This window comes from Oncorhynchus mykiss, chromosome 9, assembly GCF_057628025.1.
Source record: "Oncorhynchus mykiss isolate SJ-2025 chromosome 9, ASM5762802v1, whole genome shotgun sequence".
NCBI lineage: Eukaryota > Metazoa > Chordata > Actinopteri > Salmoniformes > Salmonidae > Oncorhynchus > Oncorhynchus mykiss.
The window spans coordinates 14,154,593-14,168,185 of NC_143030.1; the positions used below are offsets into that span (position 1 = coordinate 14,154,593).

The 13,593-nt window shown below is 40.1% G+C and overlaps 1 protein-coding gene across 4 annotated transcripts in view; it reads left to right on the top strand.

Annotated features, from left to right (window-relative positions):
* Window positions 1-467: 467 nt before the first annotated feature.
* The window catches only part of LOC110531442 (myotubularin), a 56,379-nt gene continuing 43,253 nt past the window's right edge, over window positions 468-13,593 (top strand). For 2 of the 4 annotated variants that reach the window (XM_036987307.2, XM_090183511.1), the window contains exon 1: window positions 468-565. Coding sequence is in view for 1 of the 4 variants with exons in the window: in XM_090183511.1 (XP_090039637.1) it covers window positions 468-565 (98 nt within the window). In the remaining 3 variants the exon portion in view is untranslated. The remainder of the gene's footprint in view (window positions 566-13,593) is intronic. The other 2 variants (XM_036987309.2, XM_090183510.1) reach the window with 2 other exon arrangements.

A 13,593-nucleotide genomic window follows, 5' to 3' on the forward strand; every position in this document is an offset into this window, starting at 1 on the left:
GCTGAGTAATAGGCCTAATGAGTTTAGGGGTTAATGTTAAGATCAGGGGAGGCTGGTGGGAGGAGCTATAGGAGGACGGGCTCCTTGATAATGGCTGGGATGATATGAATGGAACGGTTTCCAACACATCAAACTTATGTTCCATTTATTCCATTACAGCCATTACAGTAAGGTTGTTTTCCTCTAGCTCATCCCACCAGCCTCCTGTGGTTAATATAAGATATGATAAGCTATAATAGCTGAGCTTAGACTTCACCTACCTACTTTCGGTTATATTTCAACAGAAAACAATGTCAATTTCCTTGTCTATATTTCATATCAATAAACACATGAATACAACATAGCCGCGGAAAAAACATCCACAAACCATTATAGCTGGAAATATCAGGATTTACCATTTACCAATGAAAAATACAACTCCCTAAACTCTTTGCAGGGTCCGAATTGACAACCGTCCAATCCGCGTCATGACAGCTCCGCACGTGACTCTGGGTGAAGTTCTTCTTCCTGAGAGCGGTGCAAAACACACCGACAAAATTCGGGAACGGAGAATAGCAGTTTGTGGGTAAGTAACATAAATCACGAGGAAAATACCACGGCGTAGACATTTTTGTGGGCTTTTCGACAGCGGTTGGTTGATGTTACATTGTGCTGAGACGAAAGAAATTGTGTTATTTGAGTTCTAAAGTATCTATCGGTTTGTTTTTCTGGCCTTCGCGGTTTCCTGGTCGCGACTCGCTCCATGATGTCTATGCACTGACCCGAGCGTTGGCGCTGGAATGGGGCAGGGGCGAAGTTGTAAAAGTTGGGTTGTCGTCTGTTTGAAGCCTTCATTTGGATGAATTCAGTTCAGTTGGTAGTTATTGCTTGTGTTTAAAATGTTATTCGTGCCGTAACGTATTTAGGGTTGAACAGAATGGTTTCCCCCCCCACACACATTGAAGCTAGTTTCGCATTCCATTTATTCTACGCCTCACTAGCTTCGGGGCAACTAGGCGAGTTTGTTGGGACATTTAATGTTGCTAACCAGTGGTGGAAAAAAATACCCAATTGTCATACTTGAGTAAAAGGAAAGATACATTTTTCATAGAAAATTAAAGTCAAGTGAAAGTCACCCAGCAAAACAAATACTACTTGAATACAAGTCTACACGTATTTGGTTGTACATATAAGTTATTGCTAAAACATACTAAAATATCAAAAGTAAAAGTGTAAATAATTTCACTAATTTACGGATAGCCAGGGACACACTGCAACACTCAGACATAATTTACAAACTAAGCATGTGTGTTTAGTGAGTCTGTCAGATCAGAGGCAGTAGGGATGACCAGGGATGTTCTCTGTTTAGTGAGTCCTCCAGATCAGAGGCAGTAGGGATGACCAGGGATGTTCTCTGTTTAGTGAGTCTGCCAGATCAGAGGCAGTAGGGATGACCAGGGATGTTCTCTGTTTAGTGAGTCCGCCAGATCAGAGGCAGTAGGGATGACCAGGGATGTTCTCTGTTTAGTGAGTCTGCCAGATCAGAGGCAGTAGGGACCAGGGATGTTCTCTGTTTAGTGAGTCCTCCAGATCAGAGGCAGTAGGGATGACCAGGGATGTTCTCTGTTTAGTGAGTCCTCCAGATCAGAGGCAGTAGGGATGACCAGGGATGTTCTCTGTTTAGTGAGTCTGCCAGATCAGAGGCAGTAGGGATGACCAGGGATGTTCTCTGTTTAGTGAGTCCTCCAGATCAGAGGCAGTAGGGATGACCAGGGATGTTCTCTGTTTAGTGAGTCTGCCAGATCAGAGGCAGTAGGGATGACCTGGGATGTTCTCTGTTTAGTGAGTCTGCCAGATCAGAGGCAGTAGGGATGACCAGGGATGTTCTCTTGATTAAGTGTTTGAATTTGACCATTTTCCTGTCCAGCTAAAGCATTAGAAATCTAATGAGTACTTTTGGGTGGCAGGGAAAAATGTATGTAGTAAAAAGTACATTTTCTTTAGGAATGTAGTGGAGTGAAAGTTGTCAAAAATATAAATAGTAAAATACAAATACCCCCCAAAACGACCTTAAGTAGTACTTTAAAGTATTTTATCTTAATTAATTTATCTTACTTTACACCACTGCAGCTAACACTACTGGATTTTGGGGAGTCTGGCTAGCCATAAATTATTATTTCATATAATCTTAGTGATATGGTTTAATTCAAAACATGACTGATTCATTTCTCATGTTGTTGCATTGCAAGTTTCACTTCACTTGGGACATTCCCATGCTACTTTGTTGCTATTTGCCCACTGACTGGATACACATTGAAAGTTGGAGTTTTCTAGCCATTGATCACGACTCTCAGTTCCCTTACATTACACATAAGTAATTGGATGAAGGTGTCTTCCATACGGGGGAAGTTTTGTTAAGAGCCATGGCGTTTGGTCTGAACATTAACACATCTCTTTTGGTACGTTTTGGAAGCACATCAGCAAGAAATCATTTTTGAAATACAAAAGGTTAAATTGATACACACCTTTTTCATAGGGTTTAGTGTCCCCACACTGCCATATCTCCATGTTACAGCTCTTGTTTACAGGAAACGGACAGAAGCGACCACCTGTGCTAATTAGGGTAAGTGCACGTATTTAGTCCACTAAAATAAAAGTTTAGACATTTCTAAAATATACTGCCCTGATTTTGTATTTAAAAAAAATAGAGTTAAAATGAAAGATGAATCTCTCATATGAAGCTTTATGACTTTACTTAAAAAACCTCTTGGAACTAGGGGGCACTATTTTCATTTTTGGAAAAATAACGTTCCCAAAGTAAACGGGCTATTTTGTCAGGACAAGATGCTAGAATATGCATATAATTGACAGTTTATGATAGAAAACACTCTAAAGTTTCCAAAACTGTAAAAAATATTGTCTGTGAGTATAACAGAACTGATATTGCAGGCGAAAGCCTGAGAAAAATCCAATCAGGAGGGGACTCTTATTTAGAAAGCTCTGTGTTCCTATGCGTCCCTATTGAGCAGTGAATGGGATATCAACCAGATTCCTTTTTCTATGGCTTCCCTAATGTGTCTAGTGTCAATACATAGTTTCAGGCTTTTATTTTGAAAAATGAGCCTGAATGACAACATTGCGTCAGTGGTCAGCTGGAGGCTCAGAGTGATTTGTGCGTAATAGACAAATGCGACCATTGTTTCTCTCTTTCCTACTAAGAAGCCACCTGTCCCGGTTGATATATTATCAAATAGATATTTGAAAAACACATTGAGGATTGATTATAAAAAACGTTTGCCATGTTTCTGTCAATATTATGGGATCTAATTTGGAATATTTTTCGGTGTTGTCGTGACCGCAGTTTCCGGTGGATTTCTCAACCAAACGTGAAGTACAAACGGAGGTATTTCGGCTATAAAAAATGTACTTTATGGGAGAAAATGAACATTTGCTGTCTAACTGGGTGTCTCGTGAGTGAAAACATCCAAAGCTCATCAAAGGTAAACTATTTAATTTGATTGCTTTTCTGATTTTCGTGACCAAGCCGTCTGCTGGTAGATGGGCATAATGCTATGCTAGGCTATCGATAAACTTACACAAATGCTTGTCTTGCTCTGGCTGTAAAGCATCATTTCAAAACCTGAGGTGACAGGGTGATTAACAAAAGGCTAAGCTGTGTTTCAATATAATTCACTTGTGATTTCATGAACATGAATATTTTCGAGTAATATTTTTTGTCCGTTGTGTTATGCTAATTAGTGTCAGTTGATGACAATGACAATTCTCCCGGATCCGGAAGAGGGAGTTCCAAGATGTAAACAATCATAAACCATAAAAATATTTGAAATGTGTAAAGTCTGGACTGGGCTTAATGGGTACCCTTAAGCCCATTGGTGTTTCAAATTAGCCAACCACTGAATAATCCATTTCAATTCATTTAAATGTTCAAAACTGACATTTTATCTAAAGTATAAGTATATAAATGTCCCCTAAAGTTATTCAAATAAACTGATCATTGCTATTCATCGTGAAAGTAGCACTTATAACAGGGTGTGTCCAATCGTACCCACAGAGAGCAGTGTAGAGTTAGATTTTTGTTCTTGCCAACCAGTACACACCTGATTCAACTAATCATAGACTTCATTCAATACATGATTAATTGAATCAGGTGTGTAATTAATTGGTTAGAACACCACCCAGGTCCCTCTATGGATAAGAAGCCATGCACAAAGACCATAACAACTTTCAATTAATTATCTGAAAGCTGATTCACATTTGCTGTACTACTATTCTTGTTAATTTGTTCAACTTGTCTTCCTAAAGCCTATCTGAAGACAGTAGAGGGAGATTTTAAAAACTGTGTCTTAAAAAAAGTAGTTGGACCAAAAAATGGAATTGCCTGGATGAATGGAAAACAAAAAATATGACAATGCCCCGGCGCTAACTGCATGATTAGTCGCCCAATAGTAATCTTCTTATCCCTTATTTGTTTGCATTTTTGTCTACTTGTAGATCTTACATCCCTCAACCCTGAACTAATTCTTCTCTCTCAGCATCACCTGTCCACCCCAAATGTCTTGGAGAGAGTACAGAGGTTTCTAATCTTGGTTAAGGCACCATGACTATATGCATAATATCCTTAACTGTAGTTTTTGTGTGTTTTAATCAACTTAAATCTGAACAAAAAAAACATTTTTATGTTCATTGAATATTAGAGATCAACACACTATCCCTGTGTTTCAATGCATATTGGGCTAAATGGGAGCATATTGGGCTAAATGGGAGCATACTGGGCTAAATGGGAGCATACTGGGCTAAATGGGAGAATACTGGGCTAAATGGGAGCTAATGGGAGCATACTGGGCTAAATGGGAGCATACTGGGCTAAATGGGAGCAAACTGGGCTAAATGGGAGCATACTGGGCTAAATGGGAGCATACTGGGCTAAATGGGAGCATACTGGGCTAAATGGGAGCATACTGGGCTAAATGGGAGCATACTGGGCTAAATGGGAGCATACTGGGCTTAACGGGAACAAAACTCATTTATGTTGAGAGACAAAATAGCAAAGTCTACTCAAAATATTTTGAGGCCGATGGTTTGGGCTATAAATATTAGAGGTCGACCGATTATAATTTTTCGATACCGATTATTGGAGGACCAAAAAAAATCCAAAAACCGATTAATCGGACAATATATTTATTTGTAATATGGACATTTACAACAATACTGAATGAACACTTATTTTAACTTAATATAATACATCGATAAAATCAATTTAGCCTCAAATAAATAATAAAACATGTTCAATTTGGTTTAAATAATGCAAAAACAAAGTGTTGGAGAAGAAAGTGCAATATGTGCCATGTAAGAAAGCCAGAGGCAATATGTGCCATGTAAGAAAGCTAACGTTTAAGTTCCTTGCTCAGAACATATGAAAGCTGGTGGTTCCTTTTAACATGAGTCTTCAATATTCCCAGGTAAGAAGTTTTAGGTTGTAGTTAATATAGAAATTATAGGACTATTTCTCTCTATACCATTTGTATTTAATTTACCTTTGACTATTGGATGTACTTATAGGCACTTTAGTATTGCCAGTGTAACAGTATAGCTTCCGTTCCTCTCCTCGCTCCTCCCTGGGCTCGAACCAGGAACACAATGACAACAGCCACCCTCGAAGCAGTGCTACCCAAGCAAGGGGAACAACCACTCCAAGTCTCAGAGCGAGTGACGTTTGAAACGCTATTAGCGCGCACCCCGCTAACTAGCTAGCCATTTCACATCGGTTACACCAGCCTCATCTCGGGAGTTGATAGGCTTGAAGTCATAAACCGCACAATGCATGACGCACAACGAAGAGCTGCTGGCAAAACGCATAAAAGTGCTGTTGGAATGAATGCTTACGAGCCTGCTGCTGCCTAACACCGCTCAGTCAGACTGCTCTATCAATTCATAGACTTAGTTATAACATAATAACACACATAAATACGAGCCTTAGGTCATTAATACATTGCACAACCTTCAATGTTATGTCATAATCATGTAAAATTCTGGCAAATTAGGCAGCCCAAACTGTTGCATATACACTGACTCTGCGTGCAATGAACGCAAGAGAAGTGACACAATTTCACCTGGTTAATATTGCCTGCTAACCTGGATTTCTTTTAGCTAAATATGCAGGTTTAAAAATATATACTTCTGTGTATTGATTTTAAGAAAGGCATTGGTGTTCATGGTTAGGTACACATTAGCGCAATGATACGCACCACATCGATTATATGCAATGCAGGACACGCTAGATAAACTAGTAATATCATAAACCATGTGTAGTTAACTAGTGATTGTTTTTTATAAGATAAGTTTAATGCTAGCCAGCAACTTACCTTGGCTTCTACTGCATTCGCGTAACAGGCAGTCTCCTCGTGGAGTGCAATGAGAGGCAGGTGGTTAGAGTGTTGGACTAGTTAACTGTAAGGTTGCAAGATTGAATCCCCCGAGCTGACAAAGTTTAATCTAATAAATATACACAATAGAATCCGATATTATGCATAGTTAGTTTTGAACAATATTGCTTTATTGTAATTTACATTCTTTATAGAGGGAATGCCTTTTGTGCTGCTGTTCCCTTTAAACCCACCTGAGATAAATATCACATTTTCAAAAATGGCATCTATGTTCATTTACCAGTAAAATAAGACAAAACACATTCAAATGTAAGGTGTGAATTTCTGAATCCATAATCTTGTAGTTCACAGTTATGTTGCTCCTGTGTGACAGTGGCACGACTGCTAGCATGAAAAACACATTTTCAATTGTCAAGAAGTAGTCATGAATGCTCATGAAGTATGTTATCATGTGCATGTATCGGCACATTCATCTCTTGATTTTGCGACAAGTATGATCGCTTATCTGAGAAGGTACAAAAAAATGGGTTTATCTGAGGGTTGCCTCAACACAAGTTTTTTTTCAGCTTTGAAATTGGCCACCAGTGGAAACTTAAACAACTGTCAACTTAATAATGAAACATCTGATTGGCTTAGAACCAGTGGTCGCCAACCGGTTGAGCGTGATCCACTAGTCCATCTCCAAGACGTTTCTAGTCGATCGCCAAACATTTCAGCAAAAAAAAACAAAACAACAACGATAAAGCCTTGCGTTCCTATTTTGTTTTTGTATTCGTCTCACGCTGTTGGTGGTAGAGATGCAGCTGGTTTCAGCTGCACTGTGCGCCGGGTAGTGGAAGTGTTTCGATTTTGGACCATTTCATGTGTCTGAAGGTACAAACCTTCCCGGCGGGCCCAGAGAGAATTAAGTCCACTATAGGCCTGGCTTATTGGATGGCACAGATGGCTGTGTCTGCAAAACAAAAAATTTTTACGGATATATCGACCAGGTGAAATATTTGAAATAGCAGAGAATGTTTATTTGTTTTTATATTTCAATCCAAAGATGGTAGTGAGCTGAATAGGTCTGTTTACCCTAGCTATCTAGCATGCTCAGAACACCTGTGTGGAAGTGGAAGTCGGGAAGTGTAGCAGAAGAAGTGTGGTTTGGTCAGATGGAGGCACCCCTAGCTGTATGGATCTGTGACTGCTACAGTAAGTCATTTTTGTATTTGAAGGTTTCTCTCTCGCTGATGAAAGATAAGGGCCATATGTTTCAAATGTCGTCTCACAATCAATGATTATTGACGTTTCCAAACATTAAAACAAAGCATCAGGATTTTAGTTCACATGAGCCAGTCGTTGGTAGGGCTGAGCCATGAAGGCAGTCAAATTCCACGTGACCGTTTAGTCACGGTAATTAGGCTTCTCTAAACTGTGATGCTGCTGATGGTCATTAGTAGCCTACCAAACTTGCTAACTGCCTGGTACTCAGCACTCTATTGTCCGTCTAATCACTCTGACAACAATGCAAATGTCATCGGAAATCAAAGACTTCATGAGAGCCCATGAGCTCATGTTGCACAACATTTCTATAGGCTATGCAATGCTTTAGAACAGGGTAATGGCCTCTATTAAAAAGAGGAGGTTCTCATCAGATTTCTATAGGCTATGCAATGCTTTAGAACAGAGTGATGGCCTCTATTAAAAATAGGTTCTCATCAGATTTCTATAGGATATGCAATGCTTTAGAACAGAGTGATGGCCTCTTAAGAGCAGGATCCCATCAGCTTTCTATAGGCTAGGCCTATACTATCCGCTTTCTATAGGCTAGGCCTATACTATCAGCTTTCTATAGGCTAGGCCTATACTATTTATATCTCAACTTTCTGAATATTAAGCACATTGCTTCTCTTTACAACAGGAGTATAGCCTACCTGGCTGGCCATCAAAATGAACCAGGGAAAAAGCGTCCTCCATTCGCTATTTAAGTGCCTAGATGACATGTCATTGTTACCACTGCTCCTGTTTCGAGACGGGTGCATGATAATGGTCCATTCTAAGTCAAAACAAATTTCACACACACATTATTTAGTGAATGGAAAGACTAGATGAAATCAATAACAGTGTGATTGGTGACAATATGACCCTATCACTTGTGAATTGTATATCACTTCTGATTGATGCCCAGCGTAAGGAAACAATGCCTTTATTTATTTAGTTGCACACCTCGTAGCCTAGCCCAAATAACTTATTTTAAAAGGAAACACATTAAACTGCTTTACAAGGGGTGTGTAGAGCCTAACTGGCATGCATAAGCAGCGTGTGAGTTTCAAGTTTGGGGAAGACCATTTTCACCATAATAATGCACCTTTTATAATAAAAGCATTACATGCATAATCGCATTTGCGGTCACTTTTGATAATGGTGTTTTCCTGCTAATGGAACGTTTACGATTATAGCCCACTGCCATGTGTACATTGCTGCTCTTATAATGTGAAGAAATAGCCTGATAGTTTATCAACATTTTCAGCTAAACCTCCTGATCTGTTTTATCAGCCACATTGTGGTTGTATTGATTTGGGATCTATCGCATCCCACAACTGTCCCAGACTATGTTTGGAATATTTATTTCTCGCACAGAATAGAATAAGTCAACTTTTGTACTATGGAGGATAGTAGATTGACATAGGCTAGTGCTTTTGCGGTTTGTTAGACCTACTCATCTTGTTGATGAGTAGACAGTTAATCCATTATCTTCAATATGCACCTCAGAATTGGATAAGGACGCGCTGTTGCATCCCCGATGTGTCTGTCGTCACTTGTAGCCCGCGAGAAAGACCAGATCACGTGATAGAGAGCCATGTGAGTGAGAGAGGTGCTTCGGAGCCCGCAACACTCTGGGAGAAGGGCGCAATGCAGCACTCTGGGCCATGGGCACAACGGCCACTGGCAGCAGGAGGCATGGCTTTTTTTTAGTGTACACAAAGGGGATGAAGCCGACATTGTCAATGGCTTGTCAAATTGTGAATGAGAGACTGATGAAGTGTGTACAGCCTGAGCAAAAATCTAAGCAGAACTCGTGCCTTTCAAGCCACATTAGTCGCATCATGTAGCCTTACAATGTATTAAAAATCCAAACATATAGCTAAAGTTACATTAATAACTCCAAATTAAGCATATAGGAGTACCTATTTCTTTAACACTGAACACAGAATAGCCGCATGTGCGCAATCCCTCAAATCATTTTGGAGAAAATATCCTTTCTATTTTTATTCAGCTTTGTTCAATTGTATTCTTCATACTATAAAATAATGCCACCGAATTCTAAGCAAATCTTCTCTGCTAAATGAACTCAGGACCTAACATAAGGGCTCAAATAGACTACATGTATTTATTGGGAAGGTGTAGGCTATATTACATGGATTTAGATCTGCATCAGTGGCTGTGTGAAAACCAGGAGATGGTAAACGCCTTTATGTTAATTAACGGTCAATTACTGTGAGACCGACAGTTATCTGCTTGACAGTCACCGGGTGATGAAATGTGACAGCCACAGCCCCTAGTCACAGCTCCTAGTCGTGGGGAAAGCTGAGGGCTGAAAAATAGGGAGAAGGCTTAGAGTTCGAGAGCTAAGGAGTTTTCATGCTGTTGCAACATTTTTGTGTAATTGTTGCGATGATACGCTATATATACTAACGTACACTACCAGTCAAGTTTGGACACCTTCTCATTCAAGGGTTTTCCTTTATTTTTACTATTTTCTACATTATATAATAATAATGAAGACAAACTATGAATTAATACACATGGAATCATGTAGTAACCAACAAAGTGTTAAACAAATCAAAATATATTTTATATTTGAGATTCTTCAAATAGCCACCCTTTGCCTTGATGAAGTTCTTAGCATTCTCTTAACCAGCTTCACCTGGAATGGTTTTCCAACAGTGAAGGAGTTCCCATAAATGCTGAGCACTTGGCTGCTTTTCCTTCACTCTGCGGTCCAACTCATTTCAAACCATCTCGATTGGGTTGAGGTCGGGTGATTGTCGAGAACAGGTCATCTGATGCAGCACTCATCACTCCCTTTCTTGGTCAAATAGCCCTTACACAGCCTGGAGGTGTGTTGGGTCATTGTCCAACACAAGACAGTCCCACTAAGTGCAATCCAAATGGGATGGCATATTGCTGCAGAATGCTGTGGTATCCATGCTGGTTAAGTGTGCCTTGAATTCTAAATAAATCACAGACGGTCCCAGCAGCAAAGCACCATCACACCTCCATGCTTCACATTGGGAACCACACATGTGGAGATCACCCTGTCACCTTCTCTGCATTTCACAAAGACACGGCGGTTGGAACCTAAAATCTCAAATTTGGACTCATCAGACCAAAGTACAGATTTCCACTGGTCTAATGTCCGTTGCTCATGTTTCTTTGTCCAAGCAAGTCTCTTCTTATTATTGGTGTCCTTTAGTGGTGTCTCAGCAATTCGACCATGAAGGCCTGATTTCACGGCAGGTAGCCTAATGGTTAGAGCGTTGGACTTGTATCCGAAAGGTTGCAAGATCGAATCCCCTAGCTGACAAGGTAAACATGTCGTTCTGCCCCTGAACAACGCAGTTAACCCACTGTTCCTAGGCCGTCATTGAAAAAAATTATTAGTTCTTAACTGACTTGCCTAGTTAAATAAAGGTACAATTTAAAAATAATTTTAAATTCACAGTCTCCTCTGTAGTTGATATTGATATGTGTCTGTTACTTGAACTCTGAAGCATTTATTTGAGCTGCAATTTCAGAGGCTGGTAACTCTAATGCACCTTTCCTGTGGCGGTCCTCCTGAGAGCCAGTTTCATCATAGTGCTTGCTGTTTTTTACAACTGCACTTGAAACTTTCCGCATTGACTGACCTTCATGTCTTAAAGTAATGATGGACTGTCGTTTCTCTTTGCTTATTTGAGTTGTTTTTGCAACAATATGGACTTAACCCTATTTGGTAAAAGACTATCTTCTGTATATCACCCCTACCTAACTGATTGGCAATAACGCATTAAGAAGAAAATAAATTCCACAAATGAACTTCTAACAAGGCACACCTGTTAATTGAAATGCATTCTAGGTGACTACCTCATGAAGCTGGTTGAGTGTGCAAAGCTGTCATCAAGGCAAAGGGTGGCTACTTTTAAAGAATCTCAAATATAAAATATATTTTAGTGTGTTTATTACTTTTATTGGGCTGTGTAGGTGTGTCCAAACTTTTGACAGGTACTGTATGTGGACTAGAGGTTGACCGATTTAATCGGAATGGCCGATTTAATTAGGGCCGATTTCAAGTTTTCATAACAATCGGAAATTCTGGACATCGATTTGGCAGTTTTTTCTTTTTTTTTTTTTACACATTTTTAATACCTTTATTTAACTAGGCAAGTCAGTTAAGAACACATTCTTATTTTCAATGACGGCCTAGGAATGGTGGGTTAACTGCCTGTTCAGGGGCAGAGCGACAGATTTTTACCTTGTGAGCTCGGGGGTTTGAACTGGCAACCTTCTGGTTACTAGTCCAACGCTCTAACCACTAGGCTACTCTATATTAATGACCTAAGGCTCGTATTTCTGTGTGTTATGTTATAACAAAGTCTATGGTTTGATAGAGCAGTCTGACTGAGCGATAGTAGGCACCAGCAGGCTCATAAACATTCATTCAAACAGCACTTTCGTGTTTCAAACGTCACTCGCTCTGAAACTTGGAGTGGTTGTTCCCCTTGCTCTGCAAGGGCCGTGGCTTTTGTGGAACAATGGGTAACGCTGCTTCGAGGGTGGCTGTTGTCGTTGTGATCCTGGTAGGGGCGAGGAGAGGGACGGAAGCTATACTGTTACACTGGCAATACTAAAGTGCCTATAAGAACATCCAATAGTCAAAGGATAATGAAATACAAATGGTATAGAGAGAAATAGTCCTATAATAACTACAACCTAAAACTTCTTACCTGGGAAAATATGAAGACTCATGTTAAAGGGAACCACCAGCTTTCATATGTTCTCGTGTTCTGAGCAAGGAACTTAAATGTTAGCTTTCTTACATGGCACATATTGCACTTTTACTTTCTTCTCCAACACTTTGTTTTTGCATTATTTAAACCAAATTGAACATGTTTCATTATTTAGAGGCTAAATTGATTTTATTGATGTATTATATAAAAGTTAAAATAAGTGTTCATTCAGTACTGTTGTAATTGTCATTATTACAAATAAATAAAACAATTGTCCGATTTGAATCGGTATCGGCTTTTTTTGGTCCTTCAATAATCGGCATCGGCGTTGAAAAATCATAATCGGTCGACCTCTAATGTGGACACCCCTTCAAGTTAGTGAATTTGGACATTTCAGCCACATCTGTTGCTGACAGGTGTATAAAGTCGAGGACACAGCCATGCAGTTTCCATAGACATATTGGCCTTATTGAATGGCCTTATTGAAGAGCTCAGCGACTTTCAACTTGGCACTGTCATAGGATGCCACTTTTCCAACAAGTCAGTTTGTCAAAGTTCTGCCCTGCTAGAGCTGCCCTGGTCAACTGTAAGTGCTGTTATTGTGAAGTGGAAACCTCTAGGAGCAACAACTGCTCAGCCTCAAAGTGGTAGGTCACACAAGCTCACAGAACGGGACTGCTGAAGCGTGAAGCGCGTAAAAATCATCTGTCCTCGGTTGCATCATTCACTAGCGTTCCAAACTGCCTCTGGAACCAATGTCAGCACAATAACTGTTCGTCATTAAATGGGTTTCCATGGCTGAGCAGCAGCACACAAGCCTAAGATCACCATGTGCAATGCCAAGTCTCGGCTGTAGTGATGTAAAGCTCGCCAGCATTGGAAACGTTCTCTGGAGTGATGAATCACGCTTCACCATATGGCAGTACGACGGACAAATTTGGGTTTGGTGGATGCCAGGAAAACGCTATCTGCCCCAATGTATAGTGTCAACTGTAAAGTTTGGTGGAGTAGTAGTTATCTGGGGCTGTTTTTCATGGTTCGGGCTAGGCCCATTAGTTGCAGTGAAGGGAAATGCTTAACGCTACAGCATACATTGACATTCTAGACGATTCTGTGCTTCCATTTTTGTAGCAACCGTTTGGGGAAGGCCCTTTCCTGTTTCAGCATGACGATGCCCTCGTGCAAAAAGCCAGATCAAATATTTTTATAACTAAACCAAAACAGACCACAGCCTGTTT